The following is a 22,205-nucleotide window of genomic DNA, read 5'->3' as shown; positions in this document are numbered from 1 at the left end:
TCATTGTTGTCAAAAAATTGTGGTTACATGTTAATAATAAATGCTAGGCAGATTAATAGTTTTTGACGTAATTTTGATTGTTATCAAATAAATGAATTCAAAAGCTTCTTAAAATATGGACTTCATGTATAGAATTTGGAGGGGATTATGGTGGAAAAGCATATTTCATTTATATTAATACAAATAATAACAATTTCACTTTTTTTTTTTACTTCACTTGCCTATGTTTGACTTTCATTCCTATGTTTGAAATTTTTGTTCCCAGTCTTGAGCAGCTACTGCATAATATAAGTTATTATTTTCTTTTAATGGCAAGAGGTTGTTTATTTTAATCAAGTAATTTTTTCATGTGGAATTACCTAAAATTTACTTGTTTTATGTGCAAGTAGCTTGAGAATTCATTACTTTTAAGTTAAATAAAATATCACAGTCTTTTCATTTTTTTAATATATTTTTAGTATTATTATTGTACATAATTTTTATAAAAAGTAGTTTTTATATTTGAATATTGATATTTCCTATTACATATAACGGTATTTTAAAAATAGTAAACTAAATGAGTCGATTATGAAAATAACTGATTTCAATACACATTATTTTTAAGTTAAAGATTATAAAAAAAATAACTTTATCTGTATTTAATCTATTTTTTTGATTTTTGTTAGGTTATAAAATAAACTTCTGAATTAAAAAAATCCCTTTAGGCACACTGGAAGGTGGAGGTAGATTTCACCAGGTAGGTAGAAATCTGCCTAAAATCGTCTATGTGGACTAGGATTCTTAGTTTAAAAAATAAAAACAAATTCTGAGCAGTCAGATATAAATAGCATTAACTAAATAGTATCTGTCATGATATATATATATATATATATATATATATATATATATATATATATATATATGTTACTATTGATGATGATGTAAGTAGTGGAAAAATAAGGTTGTGCTTAAATATTGTGTGTTATGAGGGCATTGGTGGAGTTAAATATGAAGTGTTTGATAAGCATAAAGTATACACAACTGGTAAACATATGAAGTACATTGTAAACACCAGATAGATTAATAGACTTTTAATTTATGGCGTTATCTTAAATGTTGTATATTATTTGTTGCAATGGTATAACTTGTCAAAACACTAATTTCAAAGATTTACTTTTTTTTTTCTCACTATTATATATCATCAATGAATGTATTCTAGGTAGGAAATTCTGTTGGCATCAGTAACATAAAATTATAAAAAAGAAAATTTGAAAATTATGTTTTTCACTAAGTGAGGTATTAAGATATATGTTCGTTGATTTATGATGAAAGGTTGAACTTCGATCATTACCTTAAGTTCATTATTCTTATTTTCTATGTGAAAGTATTTGAAATATTTATTTTAAATCTATCATATATTTGTTAATATCATTGCTATCGCTGCATGTGATTAAATTGTATTTATTTTTATGCAACTATGAACATCAAACCAATGTTAAATGCAGTTAAAAAACGAAACTGAATTTGAAGAAAAAGATGTATTTAAAAATTATCACACTCTGGAAGTTTAAATATTGTTGATAGTGTCAAATTAGTTGTATAAAAGGGTTGTTCAGTAATTGAAGAAACATAGCAAGAACAGAAAACTATTTAATAAAATAAATTGACACTGTCTAATGTTTTAAGTTGGCACTCCTTTTACAGAAAATATGAGCTTTTTGAATAGAATTTCCATTGTTATAATATTGTTTGTTAATTTTTAAATGTCAACTTTGCTTGAAATGTGTACCTTTTTTTATTTTCTAAATGTGTAAAATTGCAGATGTAAAAAATGTATCGATTGTGCAACTTTTTATAAAAGGATTGAATAGTTTAAATTGAGCAGAACAAATATCACTAATTTTCATTGTAGCAGAAAACTAGTGGAATTTTTAAACACTTTGCAAAATCGTTTGTGCTCACATTCGTAAGGACAGACACATAAAAATTTTGGAAATTGCTGAAATTTGTAGTGTAAATATCAGCACTCCTTTCCATTGTCTGTGTTAAGCCGAATTACTGCAAGGTGTGTTCTGGGATGGGAGACTCAAAATCATAGACACCCAAATTCACATTTGTACGGAACTTAAACAACATTTTTTAACAGAAGGTAATAGTGTTTTAGATCGCATAATAACTAGTGATGAAATTTGGATTTATCATTTTGAACCAGAATCTAAATGTAAAGTATGAAATGGAAAGAGCTGAGGTTCGCCACCTAGGAAAAAATTCAAAACCTGTGCTTCAGCTAGTACAGTGATGCTAAATGTATGTTTTGGGATGAACTGAGTGTTTTGGGACTGTAAAAGCCAATTTATTGTAATTATCTGGAAGAACAACATACAATCAAGCAATATATTACTTGTTAGGAAATAAAATGAAACTCTTAAAGTGAGATGTCCTGGTTCTCTCTCAAAAGGTGTAATTATTTTGCATTATAATTCCCAGCCCCATATCACTCAAAAGGTGCGGGAAGTTATTCAGTAGTCAGGTCTGGTGGTTATGCTACATCCTCCTTATAGTTCTGATCTCGCACCATCAGATTTTTTTTTTGGCCCTCGAAGAGTTTTATTATATAACGCAGAGTTCAGCAACAATGCGCAGGTCAAGAATGTGGCTTAGATACCAAGATTCCTACTGGGATAAGAAAGCTCACAGAAAGATTGGACAGGTATCTAAATATAGCCAGGAATTATGTTAAAAAGTAGCATATCTGTCATTGTTATTGAATAATAATAATTTTACTACAGTCATTTGTCTCCTTAAGTATTGAACTACTGTACTATCATTTAATGATTAGTTTGCAAATTCTTCTGTTTCTTAAGTAGCTGTGTAATGTTATAAATATAATAAAATTTCTGGTAACAAAGTATCCTGTAACCAGCAAATAATTTTAACAGTTTTGTATTTTAAGTAGCCTTGATTTCTAATTGAAGGAAATGTTCGGTGAAAATAGAAAGAAAGCTATATAGTAATAAAAAGAAAGCATTGAATGAATGGAGTATGTTTAATGATTATTTAAATAAATGTGCTTATGTAATTGTGTAATAAGTTACAAATCCTTCAAACCCAATGTAAGATCTCTCAAAGTGAAATTGAGAAGTTAAATTGTTATTTGTGATAAGAGAAAATTCTAATCAAAGTTGAGCCAAAAGGTGATATCACTGACTTATCAGATGATGAAATAATTCAAGAGAAAGTTCCTTGAACTAAGACTACAGATGCATATGAAGTGGTAATGCGCTTCAAGTAGCTGTGTTACTTCAATCAAGAAATTTAGTTAACGTGCTTTATTCAACTTTCAGAAGAAATTTTCACTTATCGGACATTTGTTTGGTTTTTATAAAATCCATGATTAAAACAATCATGTTACATTCTTTACATTTATATGAAAAGAATGTAACAAAGCTCTAAGTATACATCTTAGAGCTTGATAGATTAGTAAAAAGTGAATTTTACTGCTGCAGTAAGAGAGAGATTTTATTTACATAGTGATTTTCAAAATGATAGTTGAAATAAAAACAGTATTATATGGTTTTACTTGGAAGTTTGTATTATTCCATATTTTAAATGCATTTTACAGTACTGTATACAGCATCAAAATAAAAATTGTACTTGTAGTTTATTAAAACTAATTTTATTTACTTTTAATGCATGTATCGTTGAATATTATCATTAATGGAATTCATTATCAGCTATAAATAACTGTTATTAGATGTCAGCCGGTTGTTACTATTTATGAATGAATAAATAAAAAAATTATACATGAATTTTGCTGTATATGTGTTAATAATAAGGCTACTGAAGTAAATAATATTCTACTATTCAGAAAATATTTTCAACTGAAAATCTGCCAGCTATAAGAACTTTTATTATACATATACTTGAAAAAATTAAACCATCAGAGTGCAGATAAATAGGAATTGACAAGATTATTTTAATCAAATCAAATCTTCTAATTTGAAGTTTTGATATTTTGAATTTGACAATTTTTTGTAATTTGGCAGCTTTTATGGTAGATGGAACTGTGAACTGCATATGGCATTATTGGCCTTATAAACTAGACTAGGTGGGTATTCAAAAAATAAATGTTTGAGCTGAGTTGAAAATTCTAAAATTATTGTATCTTTTCTCTTAACAAGAAACTTAAACCTGCTAATTGTTTGTAATTTTTAAACTTAAATATTTTATTCATTAATTATATATATATTTTTTTTTTTTTTTTTTTTTTTTTTTATTAATAATATGTTAATATTATATTTATTTATTGGAATATTTTAATTCAAATATAAATTTTTGTGACAATCCATTTGCTCAGTTTTACAAAAACGTGAATATTTTATTATTCTATTTTCTCCAGAAATGGATCAAAATAACAATCATTGATCAAATTAGTAGTATGACAACTAAATCTCCAAATTTACCATCTCTGGTTTTTATATTTTATGGTTGCAGAAAAAGCATGAAGTTGTTAAGACTCAGTTTAATTTGTTCTTTTTTTTATTAAAAAGAAGGACTTTAAATTTTATTAAAAGGAGGAACTTTAAATTTTATTTAAAGGAGGAACTTTAAATTTTCAAGTAAAAATTTTCACTTTTTTCTTACTCTTTATAAATTCTCACTTTTTTTGTCGCTTATTAATTGGATTGGTCTAATGTCCTATTTTTAGTCAGCCTAGTTCCATCCTCCAAAGACTCTATTTGTGTTTGTTACAAACGTGTATATATGTAATTTGTAATTAATATATATATGAATTACTGTTAAAAGGATAATAAAAATAATTTATATTATAAATGAAATAAAGACCTATTTATTTGATTGAACAAGCGAATAATAAATATTTAGAATAATTAAACCTAACCGAAGTATTGAACCAAGGCAGCATATTATTCGACCCAAGTTAATAAATCATAATATGTGGATGAATTGTGAAATAAAATTGTAAAAGCAGATTTATTAAATAACATTTAATAAATCCTATATATTAATCATTCTATCATTAAACAATGTTGATTTATAAATTTTATTTTTTTTAATATTAAATTATTTCATTAAAAATGTTTTATTCTTATCACAATTTTAGAATTTGTTAAAATACTTTCATACATTAGACACAGTAATGAACATTAGTGAAAAATAAATTCAGTTAAACCTTATATTTTTTTAAATATTAAATTTAACTGAATTTTAAATGAAGATATAACTAAAACTGATTATTGAATGTTCTTTCTGAAATTTTTAGTGACTCATCACAAATACGATAGCAGTAAATCTAAAACATATCAAAAGAATGGTAAATCATTTGAAATTCATTATGGAACGGGAAGCCTCACTGGATTCTTATCAACTGATACAGTTACTGTGAGTAAAACTATTTTCTACCTATTAAAACTGAGTAAGTATAAAAAACAACAGACATCTATATACTAATTAAATTACAACAGAAACTTATTTTTTTATCAATATTAGCTCATAATCATAATTTTTAATTAGTTAATTTTTACTGGTTTTTTTTTGTTAATGGTTGAAAGCAACTTTGTGGAAGTAGGCTTTACCTAACATGTGATTTCTTCTTCCAAATTTTACTGTGTATGTTGTGTAACTTAATATTTTCACGTCATGCATCTTGATAAGGGTGCATTATATGACACACTTATAAATAAAACAATATTATTTCATCAGATTTTATGTAAAATTTGAATATGCTGGCTAATTTTGTAAGAAATTGCTGGACATTTTCAGTTCATTGTTAGTTCTATTTGGTTATTTTAATAGACAATTTTGGTTCTTGATTGTTCACAAAAAAAATTTTCTGTAAGCTGCTTTCTGAGTCATTTCACAGAAAAGGACTGTGATGTTATGCAAGAAGTTACAGAATGTCATAATTCCTATTGATAAGACCTGGATGTATAGTTCTGACCTGAAAACCAAAATCCAGTTGCAGTCGTTCCACATATCTTACACAACCGTACACACTTGCCTAGCAATCACTGACTCATAAGAAGCCTGTAAGACATATTCTGAATATGTTTATTTTGTACTTTAGCTGAGTTTCACCTTTTGACTTTATCAGAATTTTCAAAAAATGAAGCAGTTATTATTTTTGTTATTATTTTTAACAAAACTTATGCACATTTTTTTGGATTTTTGACTGTCTGATTCATTACCAGATGATTGCTGAAATATGATAAACAATGTACAGTCAGACAAGAATGAAATTGCCCCTCAGATTTACAAATTTAGCAGCAGAGAAAATGTTCATAACACAACAAATGTATGATTTACATACTATAACAAATTATGATATAATTTGTTTCTAAAATTCTGATTTATTGAACTCCACACTCACCAAGCTTCTCCATTTAAAGTATATCATCCTTTGATTTTTTAACGTACTATAGGCAAGTTTGTTCTTGCCTATAGTACGTTCAAAAATCAACTTTATACCTGAGTCAGTGAAATTGCTTACTTTTTTTGTAATAAGTAGCCACTGAAAAATTCCAGCATCATGTGCTGAATTCAACCAGCCTTTTTTGTTTCCATGATTTATGGAAATTTATTTCGCACCCTTTAGTTTCCAAAATGTTACTCCTTGAACCGAGATGTTGTAGGTATTCAAAATCATCAAAAAAGCAGTTACTTTCTTATTTAGCACCTACATCGTTGTAAAAAACTGTTTATTAAATTTCTTTGTACAAAGAAAGAATACCTCTTTGAATTAGTGAACCAACAAGAATTCAGTGCAACATGAGACATCGAATTCACAATGTTGATTTTCATTACTCCTGTGTTAGGTTCTGTATATATCTAGTAAAATACATATTTCATAAACTTTGTAAGTATTCACAGATAGTAAAAGAGCAGTTTTCTTCAAGCTTTCCAGACACACTTTCACATGGACATAGTATGTATATATATATATATATATATATATATATATATATATGTTGGTTGAGAAATTTAAATGATCTGGTGAGAACTTGATGTTTAGTGAATGATAGTTATTAATATTTACTTAAGAAAACTAAAAAACATATTTAATGCTGAAATAAATTCCTTGTATATCTATGTTTAAATAGGGCTAACTGCATACAACCCAATCCAGAAATTTTTTTCAATTTTCCAGGTTTACCTATGCAGTCAATAGAACTCCTCACAAGTTTTTGATGATCAAATCATTTAGCAGTCATCTGACTGTGTTTTTCTCCCAGATCTTAAATCTGCTAAAAATATGGGTTTTAAGGAAACTTCCATGGGCTTCATGGACTTCAAAACAAAAGCTCTTTTTAGAAATAATAAGCCATAAGAATTTGTTTACTTGTTGGTGGATAGCATTATTAAAATTGTTATAAATGTAAGGCTGGTGTAAATCTAAGTTCTATAAAACCAATTTATTGCATGACTGACATATTAGTTTTTGTATCTCTGTTATTTAGATACTTTATTGAGGATCTGACAGTTGTTTTATATACATTTGATATGCAACATTTGAATGCTTTTGAAGAATGACTATAATATATCTGTACTACCCAAAGTAAATGTGCTGGTCTTTGTAAGATTTTACAGATTAATTTATTTGTGTAGCATCATTGAGTAAACAATAATTAAGTGGAAACAATTATTTTGTAGTAATTTTTTATATTTAATGCATTTACCATAACATTATTATATCTGTTTGTTTTCAAATAATTAATATGAACTTTAAACACATTATGTTTCATCTTATAATTTGTTTTTAAATTAAAATTTACCTTAATTGATGAGATCTATATAATGTATTATTATGTTTTGATCATAATAAAGATTTATTTATTTAATGAAAGCATTTACAGAAAGAAACCTGATCTCTAATGTGAAGTATTTGGTATCCTACAGCCATTGTTCATCTGTACATTCACCGATGGAGAGAGTTGAACTCTATATAATTACCTAACTTTACTGCTAAGACCAAAATAATTGTTTGTTAATAAGAGATGTACTGGTTATGGTTAATTAATCTTTCTTTTCAGTAAGTGATCTCTCAGCTTCTATTAACAAATGCATTCTTTTTCTATTTCTGTTGTCATCCTTTGTTTCATATTGTGATTAAAAATTATAATAATGTTTGTAAACAGATTGGTGGTTTAGCTATAAAAAATCAGACTTTTGCTGAGGCAGTTAAAGAGCCAGGTATGACATTTGTAGTTGCAAAATTTGATGGCATTTTGGGTTTAGCATTCAGTACAATATCACAGGATAAAGTTACACCACCTTTTTACAATATGATTGATCAAAAGTTAGTGGAAAATTCTGTTTTCTCATTCTATTTGAATAGGTAAGTCTCATGTAATTACTGTTTTTAGCATACTTAAATGTAATTTTATGGATAGTTTTTGTAGTTTGACCACTATTTTATTTTGTTGCACTCTTTGATGAACTGAAATGAACAATTGATAAATGAATTAATGGTGTGGGGGTATGTACACATATATGAGGATTGATTCCTTGTAATTACAAGTCTGAAATTCATGGTTGTATCACAACTTCTCTATAGCCGTGATTTGGTGCTATCAGACTTCTGATTGTTTCCAAAGTTGAAGGAGGTATTGAAAGGTCAGTGTATTCATAGATATTAAATTTCAGGTTACTGTTCACTACTGACTCAAAAATAAACCAATAAATATCTTCATCAGGCATTAATGAACCAATACAAATCAAAAGCAAGTACCTAAGAGGCATATCATAAGAGGAAACGGCATTCAGTTAAATTTAGAACATTTAATAAACATACTATCTAATACATACAAAGGGCACTAGGAAAGTTGTGCAGTATAATGAAACGGATCACAGGTGGTTACAAGTTAGTGCATGTTTAGAAAGGTCCCAATTTACATTGTAGCCACTAATTGTCATTTGCTTTTTAGGTGTGTTAGTAAAAAAGGTAGTGATGTCATGGCCAAAAACAATATCAATTTTGCGTTACTATTTTGCATGTTAGTTAAATGTTGATCAGTGTTTACAGAGATGACTCCTGTACTTAAAGAGGATTGTTCTCAACACATAACAATATCCAGGTAGTTCTGAGAGTATGAAAGAGGAAATTTTGCCATTAAGGATGCTCCAACATCAAATCAACTACTGTCTTCATCTATGACTGAGAGAGGTATTGCTGCAGTATGAAAATGCCATCTGATCATGTTTCATTGTGCCTTGAAATACTTAAAGAGTTTTGAAATGGGAAATTTTCCCCTATGTAAACAGTATTTTGTTATCCCAACTGAGGCTCAGAACAAAGTGGGTGTTAGAAGATGAGGAAACCCCCATGGCTGTTCAAAAATCCAGATCAGTGAAGAAGAGAATCGTGGCCATATTTTTTAGTGTGAGAGGAATTTTAGAGTGAGTTGTGTTGGAAACTTGAAACAGCTACTAATAAGTACTATACCAAGGAATGGCTGCCTAAAGTTGTCGAAGCTTTCAAGAATTTGTGCCAAAACTCACGGATGAACACATGATTTCTTTACCACGATAATGCTCCAGCGCTCTGTTACAAAGTTTACTCCTAGTATTTGCCCAACACTGGAGTAAAACTTAAAACACCCTTCCTATGGTCTTGATCTTGTTCTGTGTGACTTAATGCTGTTTCTCAAGGTAAAGAAAAAGGAAGACATTTTACAAATGATGATGTTCTCTTAAGGGTTTGGGACGATGAGTATAGCCATATCTCTAATGAAACACTGCAGGGTTTCTTTGAAGATTGGTTTCAAAGGATGGAGAAGTGTGAAAAATTAAGTCAAATTGCAAAACTTTCTTAGTGCCCTTTGTATAAGCAACAACTGTATAATGTTCAGAGAATATATAATAAATTAGTAAAATTTGTTATGTAAATGAAAAATTTTAAACAGATATATACGATTAAAAGAAGTAAGAAGAGAGAGTGAAAGATAATATGATGTTTAGAAATTGAATTTTATTTTATTATAGCGATTAGTAAAGTTGTAGTACAGGATTTTTAATTAGTTTTAAAGGTCATGTTTTGAGTTTGAAATCCTTTCATATATAGTTAGCAAAGTGGTTTGTAGGTGGAGGAAGGATCAAAATCAGAGAGTGAAAATTATACAAGTGTATGCACTAATTTTGTCATCAGTTGATAGGGATTACAAGAATTTAATGAAAATATACAATTGGCCATAGGTGAATGAATCAACAGTTGGCTGCAGATAAACAATTATAATGGGTCATTGGATATTAAAATTGACAAAAATGAAGGTGAAAGGATGTTAAACTTTCAATAAGAATGAAAGAGGAAGATTATTGGTGGAATTTGTTCAAGGCCATAAACATGTATATTATGAATACGTTTTTCAAAAGAAGTTAGAAAATAAATGGACGTGGAAAAGCTATAAAGGAGAAATAAAACAAAATTGACTTTGTGTTAGTGAATAGAAAGGAAGTAATAAGCGATTTATATGTAGAAAATGGTAGTTAGTGTACTAGGGGAAAGAGAATATAAATATGATAAGGATGGTGTCCTTACAGATGCAAATTGATATAATCAGCTAAATGTAGTGAAGCTGTAAAGAGTAACTTGGAAGTGAAAATGGCAAACATAAGTGATGATATGAATGGCATTGCCAAAAGAATTATATAAAGAGGGTATCTGAGAAAAACCAAACAAGTTCTAGGATAAAATAAAATAACTAAAGAAATAAAAAGATTAATAAAGTAATGGAAATTAAGTGGAAAGGAAGAAAATTGAATTTGCTGAGGCTTTAAAAATTATTAGAAAGAATTAAAATGGTGTTCAAGTGATAAGAAAATAATTAAAATACATGAAATTAAAGATTGTTTGAAGCAACAACTAATAGGTGTACAAGTACAATCCTAGGATTGAAAGGAAGAAAAGGGAATGATAAAAACAAATATTAGATACTATTGTAAAATTTTATAGCTCTGTATTGTAGTGAAAATAAAATTCAACAGCAATATAAAGAGTGGGATAACAATGAAAATGATTGCAAGTGACCTTAAGAGAAAATATTCTATTACTATAAACAATCTGAAATCTGATAAAAAAAATTGTATATAGAGCTTTAAGAGGCAAAGGAATAAAATAGCAAGAGAAGTGATAAGCCATACATGCAAGTTTTATTTGATAAATGTCTTTGTGATAAGAAAATTTCATACTTGTATCTGTATGCTAAATTTTATTTAATAATAAATTATTATTTTTATTTTATTATTATTTTTAAATAATTTTATTTTATTTAAAAAAGGTGTTCTGATAGAATTGAAAAATTATGTTTGGTTTTGCATACTCTCAATGATATTCTATGAATGAATTTAATAACTAGAAGAATAACAAAAGAACTAGAGGCAGGTGCCACAGTTAAACAGGTATCTATGAGTACCACACTACGAGAATCTCAAAAAAAATGTAGCCATGACCTTTCCTTCAGATGGAACCATTTTCACTTTACTGGGCATTCTTTCACATGCTTCCATCCACTGTTTGGTTTCTTGAAAATAATTGTTAATTATTTGTTGCTTCTCTTTAAAGAATCTGAGTAAAATTGCATTTAAAAAAGTCTAAACTTTCAGAATGACCTTTATAAAGTTTTATTTATCTAGATGATGATCTGCAAAATGAAACTGAAAGAATAAGTTTGATTTGCTTATCCTTTAATAATTTAAAACTCATTTTTTTAAACAAAAATTGATAGGAATCAGAAAGGAGATTATGTATTTTACTATACTACCTGTTACAGAGCGTGGAATCAAGTCCTGTGTCCTGCCTGAACAAGTCATCCACAGCTTGAGGAATATACCGAAAGAAATATTATGAGAACAAGATTGGGTTAACAAAAAAGAACAGGAAAACAAAAGATTGAATATGTAGAATGATGGAAATGCAAGATATCGACAAGGAGATGATGTGCAAGAAAATGGAATTGGGTTGATCACATAATAGGAACAACAAATGAAAGCAAACAAAAAACAAACTGCTTGAATAGTAAGCCATGAATTTGAGAGATATAAAGGCAGTCCGGATACTGCTTGGGGTGAATAAATGGAAAAAAATTGGAAATTAAATGTTGTAATAGTGGGATAAAATAAAGCCTGTATATGTAAATGGATAATTAAGAAGTAATAAAATAATAAGGGGAAATTGCAAGCAATTAACATTTCTTTTTTTTTTAACAAACTTTTAACCTAAAATAAATAAAAATATCTAATGTAAGATATACCAAAATAAACTGGAGGGACCAGATGCTGTTTTGTAGATAATAGTTAAAAGACTTCATGTAGACTGTAAAGTATAATGTATTAGTTATATAAAATAAATGATTATTATTATTTATTCTGAATTCAGCATAAATACCGTCAAAATTTAAATTATACAGTAATCTATACTGAATAATCCAAGATATTTTTTTTAATAAATAGAAGGTTACATAGCATGTTTATATGTTTCTTTTAGCATGTTTCTTTTTTTCTTGGGTCATTTATAGGTCCAAGTTTATTTACTAAGCACAGTCTTGTCCAACTCACCTTTGATTTCCAGGATGTCATTATATAGAGTGTATCATGAAGTTCTCCTGTGACTTTCATAACATATTCTACTTGTGGAAATAATGGTAAAAGTTCATATAAACATATGTCCTAAAATGCATCGTTCGCGAGTTACAGTTAGTGAAAGATTTCGCTCGAATTTCAGCTATTCCAGTGAAATGAGGTCATACTGAAATTTTTAGGACATTAATTTAGGGGAAAAATTAGTGATTTTTTTATGGTTTTTGACCTGAAAAATCAAGTAAAGTAGGTCCAAGAACTGCTGTAGTTTTTGAGAAATCTGGGGTGAAAACCTATAAATTGGGGGGAAAAACTCTGTTATATCTATTAAATTTTTAATCATCATATAGAGGATCTGTATAACTTGTTAGAATTATGGTTTCAGTTAAGTATTGTGTATGCCAAAACAAATGTACCTAAAAAATAATTAAAACTATTTTTTCTGAAATACCCATGTTAAATTATATTCCTTGAAATTAAAAATTAATGTATGATTTGTAGTAAACGTTTTTTAAACAGTGTTTTGAAATATGCTGATCTCCATTAATTTACTTAAGGCGACTTTTCCAGCCTTATTTGTTATTTATTTCTGTGCTGTTGAACAAAAATTTGTTCATATTTTTATTTCTTTGCAGGAATGCATCTGCTTCTGTTGGTGGAGAAATAATATTTGGTGGCTCGGATCCAAATTATTATGAGGGTAATTTTACTTACGTCAGTGTCGATAAACCAGCTTACTGGCAGTTCAAAATGGATAAGTAAGTAATGCTTTTACTGTGTGCCATTCTTGTATAATTACATTTAGTGATGCAAGACCCTGAAATTATGTAATAAATCTTTTTTAAGATGTGTTTTTGTTCTGTTTCGGATGTATAGTAAAAATAATTAATTAAAAAAAGAATGGAACCAACATTAGGACTATATAATGTTACGCACATTTATAGAATTGTAAAATTCTCGCTGCCCCTACTGTTGTATATTATATATAGTTATATCAATATAGAGTTATATCAATTTTTGATAATTTTATTAAAATCATCAAATATATCTTGTACAGACACTCACATTACCTGCCTTACAGAAGACCATATAACATCATCTAATTTGATGTATACGTATAGAATATCAGGATTCCTACTGTCCCTAACTACTGGCCAGATGGCAAAAAAAGTTTTTTGTCAATTTTCAACTGATTTTTATGTCTAAAAGTTTTCACCATCATGTACCACCATGAAAATCAGCTGCATTAATTGCAACTAAGTTTATTTCAATCAGATTAATAAGAAAAAATTTATGTATGAACAAACATAAAAAATATATACGGGTCGAATAGATAACCTCCTTTTGAAATCTGTTAAAAAGGACAAATTTTTTTGCAAAAGTAGAGTTAGACAAAATAATTCCATGCCTATATTTCGTTTCATCTTCAGTTCATTACTTTTTGATTTATGAACTAGTATTCATTTCTCTAGTTTATATAATTTATTGATCATATATGTTTGAAGGAAATTGCAAAAAATTCACAAATTCACCTAACCAGACTTTTTATTTATAAATAAAATCCAAACTGTAATCTATGTGAAAAAGATGGAGTATAAAATTATCTTATGAAAAATAACTGTCAAGTAGTCATGCTCAAAATCACATCACTGGAAAAGATTTAAAAAAAGGTGTTTAGATTATGTTTTTGATAAATTCATACTTTCCCGGTAAATAAGTAAACTATTTCTATCTGTATTCTATCTACAGGATTGATTCCCAAAAAAATCATCGCATATTACAGGGAAGTTTTGTAATATATTTGAAAGATTTAGGTTCTTTTTAGAAAAGCTAGGTTTTTTAATTTTTTATTTTCAAGTAGGTAAATTATGTAAAATGCCCAAAGTACACATTAATAATAGTCAAAGTATAATAATAATAATAGTCCATGTACACAATTTAGTTTTATCAGCAAAGCCATAACCTTGAAAACTGATAATTAATTGTTTTGTTGCTGAAAAAAAATGTTGTAATGATACTAACATATTTAGGCAGTTGGAATCAACATCTGTAAAGGAAAAATAGTTTAGAATACAATAATACTTCTTTATTTCTAGACACAACACTTAGCATTTGACTTACAGCAACAGTTTTAAATGAAATGCACTTTAAAACCTTTATTTGTTACCCTTCTTTTATTTCCAGCTCAACATTTACAGGACAAGTCCAATCTTCAAAATTATCAAATAGGTCAACTTAGCGTAGATACAGAGAGCTTCTTTGCCCATATTAAATGTTTTTTTATGAAACTGTCTCAACAGGAACATAATCTTGTTTATAAGTTCATTATTTTTTTAATTTTCATCTAGTTGTACAAAATCTTTTTTTTATAAATAATGGCCATTTCAATTTTGTTTCTTGTTTATACTTTGGAAAGCATGTTTATTTTACCAGTAGTCATCTGTCGGCAACAGTAGTTCACTCATATTCATGTTAGTTCTCAGGCATAACCTAATTTAAATGAATCCTAAAATAAACAGTTGCATAAAGCATGAGATTCAAGCTGTAATTCGTTTTTTAATAGTGAAAAACAAATCTGGTATTGAAATTCTAAAAGAAATTTGCAATATTTATAGACCAAGTGTTATATGAGAAGTTAAATTTTGAAAATTATGTCATTTGTTTCAAGAAGGCAGGACAAATGTTCATAATGAAGAATGCAGTGCCGCTTGTCTATAATCTAACAGAAGATACTGTACTAGTGAAAGAAGATGGTAAAATTAATTTGTGTTAAATTTTTATTTCTATAAAAAACACACTATATTCAAGATTACATTTTCTGTTCCTGAATTATGCTAATATTTCTCACATTCTTATTTACTCTTGTCTTTTCTTTATCACGTTACGTTTTTTTTTTTTTTGCCTAGCCTATTTTTATCTGTATAAGATATGATAAGGCTTAATGCACTAGTTATTGTTGTAATATTAGTAAATGTTGTAACATTTCACAGTTTATATATGTTTATTTTACCACATTTACATCAGTTTCATATGTAGTACAGATTAAAGCATTTTTAACTCATTTAAATTAATACATTTCATAAAACATTGGTATAAACTCAATAAATTATATCAATTTTTAAGAATGGTATTTGTTTACTGATAGATTAAATTACAACAAAGAAGCAAATCATTGATTTTAAATTATCACTGATTGAAATCTGTGTATGAAAAAAGTGAAATTGTTTTTAATTTTATACCTGGCATTTCACTTTATGATGAAAATAATGACTAGGACTATTCAGATGATTTGTAGAACTCTCTTAATTGTAAACTAATTTATCATATTAATTTTATTTGCTGTATGTAGCACAATATGATAATTATGACATAAATGAAAGTTTTTCATTATCCAGAACTAATAAGATGTTTTCTCAGCCCTTAAACTGTAAGTACTTCATCTAGCAGATATTTCCTTATCCTAATGCTTGATATTCTTTGGTTTCATTATTTAGAATTCACTATAGTAGATGTAGATTTTTTTTTAATAATTATCTTTTGTTGAATAATTACATTTTCCATCCTATTTGATTTAATATTGTTATATATTATTAAAAATGTGCAGAATTATCAAGTGCTAAAATATAATTGTACAATCTAGAGAAAATGATACACTGAATTTACTGTAAAATTTCATATTCAGTTCAAAATTTCCATGAAATGCCAACCAAACTTTGAAAAATCACTTTCTTTAAATAAATTTTTTTGTCTAAAATGTTTAAAATATTAGCAATATAAATTTTATCAAATATACATACATTTTTTTTTTGAAACTTCAAATGAATTTTGTATATAAATTGCAATGACAGTGGTCATTATGTTCACATGCTAACATAATGACCACTATGGTAACCAAATATAATATTAATTGAAAATCCAACCACCAAACATTGCAACAGATAAACAAATTAACACCAAAATCAATTGCAGGGTCCCACATCATCAGTTGGTGTACAAATTTAATTTAAGTTTTATTCAAATTTTTAGTTTTTTAATATTTGTTTGATGTGATTATAGGATTATATACAAACTGATGCTGCAGGATCTCACAAAATTGATTGTAGTGTTCGTTTGTTGAGTTTGTTTATCTGTTTCTGTATTTTGATTGTTGGGTTTTCAGTTATTATATATATGTACTAATAAAAAACAGAATTTCAATACTTTCTATTGTTCCAGAAAATATTAAGTGGGAAATGCTCTTCCCCAGTTTACTATAATTTAGAGCGTGAAGAATATTTGTTCTATATTTTAATTACTATAGATAACAGATAGAAATAAATAATCTGACTGATTTTTAAAAAATGTGCACAAGTCTATACAGGTTCTCAAGATTCCTAGTAAACTGCAAATATAATTTTTGCATGAAAACAATAAGTTATTTGTTATACAAACACAAGAATGGTTGACCTGACCTGTGACACATATCACTTATGAAAATGCCATTACCATCCACAAGAAGAAGCATCCAGACATATTTTCTACATGAAGTAAGATTGTCATTTATTCTGAAGTTATTCCAAAATGTTAATGAACTGTTTCCAATGTTTTTGTGTCCTGGTACATTATTTTTGTTTTAGTTTCATAGGTCTTTTGAACATGTTTTAATATATATTATTGATTGAAAAATTATGACTTCAATGAGTATATTTCAGCCTTGGAAAGAATAACAAGTTCACAGATTCCATGAATAGTTAACTGAGGAGTGATGGTTATCCATTCTTTGAAAATAAGCAAATGTTTCAGAGTATTTTTTGTAGGATAATATTACACATTTTTTTCACATTTAGGTCTTTTTGTTCACTTACTCTCTCTAAAACATTTGAAAGTAGAAGGCTGTTATATGTCAATATTGCTATCATGGTCACTAAATAAATAAATTAAAGAAAAAACACCCTAAATAAAAAGTGCCTTTTATACAGGATGATATGATGATTGTAAGGTAAAAATTCATGACTACCATGATGTAATCATTATTAAACATGATGCTGCTCCTAACATTACATTTTAAAATATTGAGATAAACATGCCTTATCAACTTCTGTAAATGAAACCTCTGAACCTTTTTAACATTTTTAATGAATATATATTGAATATTTTTCTGATATAATTAAAGAATTTGTATTAAAGTTTTTTTATATCCTTAGGATAAACGTTAACGGAAGCCATGACTTTTGTAGCAGTGGTTGTGAAGCAATAGCCGATACTGGCACCAGTTTGATTGCAGGTCCACCATCAGAAGTCGAGAGCATCAACAAATTGATTGGTGCTACTAGTGTTGGAGGAAATTATGTGGTCAGTTTCAAGATTTTTCTTATTCAGTTTCATCTTTAACTTGTGTTAAAATTTTTGTTAGTTCTGTTATGATAACATATTTTTCTATTTAATCTCATTCCTAAAATGAGAGTTAAATATGTTCTACGTTTAGTATTGCTAAACTTTATTAGTCTTGAAGCTAAGAAAAGTAAACAGTACTAAACATAGAAACTATAGTGATCTTAGCAGAAAAGATAGTAGTAACTATTACCTTAACAACAATTTTGAGTCAACTATTGACTTTTGAATACAGTTTGGGAAAAACAAATTAATTAAAAATTAATCTTAACAGTTAAGAGAACATTTTTAGGCTGCACAATTACAGAAGTTTACTCAGAGAATCTGCTTGCTAAAAAAATGTATAAAATAGTTTCAAACAATCATATGTTAGTTTTTTAGTTTGTTTCAAGAATATATACAATTGCCAAATTGAATAAAAATTTTGGATAAATATTTAGAAGATAGCACTTTTTTTGTTAAATTCAACATTTACAGGAATTATATGCTTGTAAAATACTAAAATGCTTTTACATAATCTATTTTTCTTACCTTTTTTGTTAAAATACTGTTTATTTAAATTTAAACTCCTAAGGAAAAGGGTTTTCATCACAAACAGCCATTTATTTATTTATTTTTTTTTTTTTTTTGAGAAATGAGAAGTAATTATTATCTTCAAAAGTGTTATTAATGTTGATTGATACCAATTTGATGACTTTTATTTTAATTTGAGATATTAGATGTTATGTATTGTATGTCTTACAGGTTGGATGTGATTTAATTCCTCAACTTCCTGAGATTTCATTTGTTTTTGCTGGTGTATCGTTTCCGTTAAAAGGAGAAGATTATATCCTCAAGGTATGATTACAACAAATAACAGACCAGTTATTTATTTAAATGTGAATATATAATAATTTTGTAACCCAATATTTGGATTTTATACTTACAGGTGTATTTTTCAGATTTGTTCATTCACATGACTCTTTGAACGATTAATCAGATGATTTTCTGGTTTTTATACACTTAGTTTGAAGCTCCTAACTTAGCTTTTGCTTTAATAATTTTATTTACTGTTATGAGAAGAGAGTAAATTATCATTAAGATAAACCAATGCATCCCTTACAGCCAGATGATTTTATAACATGTGGAATGGTTTGGGGAGTAGCATACCGAAAATTGATTTATGTAGAGTAAGAATAAAATAATGATGACTAAAGACTCTTGTAACAAACTAGTTACTGTAGAGTATAGTTTGTTGGGTGAGTAATCTGGAGTTCATTTCAATTAGTTCTGTTGGTCAACTATTAGAAGTTAATGATACAAAAAAATGCCACTTAAAAGTTAATATTTAAAAAATAGCAACTGTGAAAAAGACATTTGTAAATACATTGGTTACTGTAAGATTGCCCAGTGTCTGATCAGTTGGTTGAACAAGTATTTCTGGGAGAGAATTGTTTTAAATGTTATCTTTAAGTTTTGTTAATAATCTTGCTTTATTTAAACAATTATTGTTTCAGTAATTGATATTCTGAAATATGAATAATAATGCAAGTAAATTTAGTTAAGTATTATTATGAAATAAAATATTCATTATAAAAACTCAGAAACTTGTTTAGTAAATGAGTGAAAGAAAAATCATTTAAAAGAAAGTTTATTGGTTAACTCCATTTATCGGTGGTACTGCTAGAGGTCAGTAAAAGAAATCTAACTTTTAAATACTTATGGAAGTATAAAAAAAACCTAACATTATATTTGGTGTTGATTAAGTCAAGAAATATCAGATTTTTTATATTTTGTACACAAGAATTTTCCAGTTTATAACTTTTCTCACTGAGAAATTTGTAACCAGGTTTTACTAAATTTAATTATGTTGAGATCTTCATTATAATTTATCAGTTGGCATAGTTATGTGTAATATACACAGCCCTACTTTCAGGAAGGAAGGTTATGTGATTTACAAGCCAAAATAGCTACATATAGAAAAACAAAACAGCAACCCAGGAATATACAAGTTATGTCATGACTGCAAGAGATATTACTTTATTCACATTAGTTGAACATTCAGCATATACTAACACAGTAACAGAATCATCTTCTAGAAGCAGAAGTTGCATATAACAAAATTAAAAGTTACAGTATAACAAAATAGGTGATGCTATAGATCAGCATCACTTGAACATTGCCAATGAAGAAATTGCATAATTGCTATGAAAATTTTGTGAAAGCACACTTGTATTATACGACCTTGATTAGTGGATTACATTTTAAAATTATACATGTTTAAAATGAATCATAATACACTGCTAAGTAAAAACTCCCCCACCCCACCAATGATAGAACTATGATTTTAGACTGTAAATACTAAAAGACTAAAAGCAGTAGACCATTGTCTCCATTCTGATTTTCTTAACTTATAAAAATATTTAAATTTATCTGAAATAAAGTTTGTATACATACAGTAAATATCTTTATTTACTGCATGAATATCATTTAAGCTGAATTTACACAGCTGATATATCATTTAAGGTTAATGTATTTAACAAATTTTGTAACTACAATTAACGTTCAAGTATTTTACCTGTTGTTTTATACAATTTTCTTATTTCATTTAGGTTCCTATTTCAAAATCAAAAACAATTTGCCTGTCCGGATTTATGGGCATTGACATACCAGCTCCAATGGGCCCTCTTTGGATTTTGGGTGATGTTTTTATTGGAAGGTATTATACAGAATTTGATCTTGGGAATCGAAGAGTTGGTTTTGCAGTCACCAAAACCAAATAATTTTCATTGACTTTTAGCAATACTCATATGTAATAATAATGTAAATGATCATCCTTAATCAATTATGTTTTTTGTACCTGTGCCTGAATGATTATTTCTGAACTATTTTTTTTTATTTACATTACAGTAAATTAATTTCTTTTACAAGTTAAATGCTCTATTGTATTTACTTTATTGTTATTTTAATAAATAACAAATAGTTACTTAATAAATATTGTGATTATTTTTGTCTTTGCTTAAATCTTTTTTTCTTTTACTTTTTATTATTGCTTTCAATATTACACTCTGTTTTCAGTATTGCTTTTGAGATTTAATTTTATCTGTTTTTAATTATATGTATTGAAAAATGACATTTTATGTAGTTATTTTTTAATTATAACAATATATATTGTAATAATGAATTTTAATGTTAGAATTTAAATGTTTTTACAATTGAATTATATTTTATGATCAAATATATTAAGATAAAAAAACTTTTTGAAGTCTTATATTTTCATTTAGTCACTTGACTAGTAACAATTTAAATTCTTGTGAGCTGCAGTGACTGAAGAGATATGATAGCTCATCAACTTTTAACATCTTTTTTCTTAAAACAACTAGTAATTAATTTAAATAATAAAAATCTCTATTCTAGAATATAATTACATTTATGTGATAGCTATTTTGTTTCTTTTTTCACATAAATTGTTTTTGCTGTCAGAAGGGAAATGTTTTTGTTTCTTTTTCTTTTAAGAAAGGGAGAAGCCTACTTTCTTGACTTGTTGGATTTAAACCACCGAAAATCTATTAACCATCCCCATAAAGCTTCATCCCCAGTTCTTCATCATCATAATACTACCATCAAATATTTCCCCTAAGGGATACTAGAACTGTAAAATAATTCTTTATTCCTTTTTTTCTTTCATCTTTTAATTTATCCTACATAGAACTCTCTTTGCTATTTATTTTAATAACCATTTAGAACAACCATTTCTGGGATTAAATTTTGTAAATCAATAGTCAAACCTTAATTATCATTTTAACATTAAGTCTTTCGGTTTTGCCCAGTATAAATGTTAATCTATCACTCTAAAGAATTCCTCAAATTTTGGTTTAGATTTGTTTTAAATTACTTTGTAATTTTAATTTCTGTTAATTTATACATAATTATTTCTATTAAATGAAATTTGCTGTAACTTTTACCACTTTTTCATGCACTATATTATTTTGAAACCCTGTAATAAGTAATTTATGATTTTCTGTATATTGATGCCTGAGTATTTTATGAATATATAACTTTTTTACATAAATGTAACACATTTTCATCAATTTCAATTTCATAAATTTGATTTTTCTGTTAAATAAATATTAATATTGTCTATACTTGGTTTTTCAAATTCTCATTTTTCCGTGCCACTTTTGTACTTGGGTACTTTTGAAATTTTTAGTTGTGTTAACAGACCATGCTAGTTATCAGTGGCATGATAATTTCTTATCTGCAAGTTTTTGTCATCTTTGTGAAGCTGT

The 22,205-nt window shown here is 27.3% G+C and overlaps 1 protein-coding gene across 1 annotated transcript in view; it reads left to right on the top strand.

Annotated features, from left to right (window-relative positions):
• cathD (cathepsin D) overlaps positions 1–20,940 on the top strand; it is a 42,233-nt gene extending 21,293 nt beyond the window's left edge. The window contains exons 4-9 of the mRNA XM_075372124.1: positions 5,261–5,379; positions 8,133–8,332; positions 13,203–13,325; positions 17,751–17,898; positions 18,682–18,774; positions 20,529–20,940. Of these exons, the coding sequence (XP_075228239.1) occupies positions 5,261–5,379; positions 8,133–8,332; positions 13,203–13,325; positions 17,751–17,898; positions 18,682–18,774; positions 20,529–20,699 (854 nt within the window). The 3' untranslated portion in view covers positions 20,700–20,940. The remainder of the gene's footprint in view (positions 1–5,260; positions 5,380–8,132; positions 8,333–13,202; positions 13,326–17,750; positions 17,899–18,681; positions 18,775–20,528) is intronic.
• Positions 20,941–22,205: the final 1,265 nt, after the last annotated feature.

This window comes from Lycorma delicatula, chromosome 7 (assembly GCF_047948215.1).
Source record: "Lycorma delicatula isolate Av1 chromosome 7, ASM4794821v1, whole genome shotgun sequence".
NCBI classification, from domain to species: domain Eukaryota; kingdom Metazoa; phylum Arthropoda; class Insecta; order Hemiptera; family Fulgoridae; genus Lycorma; species Lycorma delicatula.
Note: the sequence above shows the minus strand (reverse complement) of the source record. Positions and strands in the feature narration are given on the sequence as shown.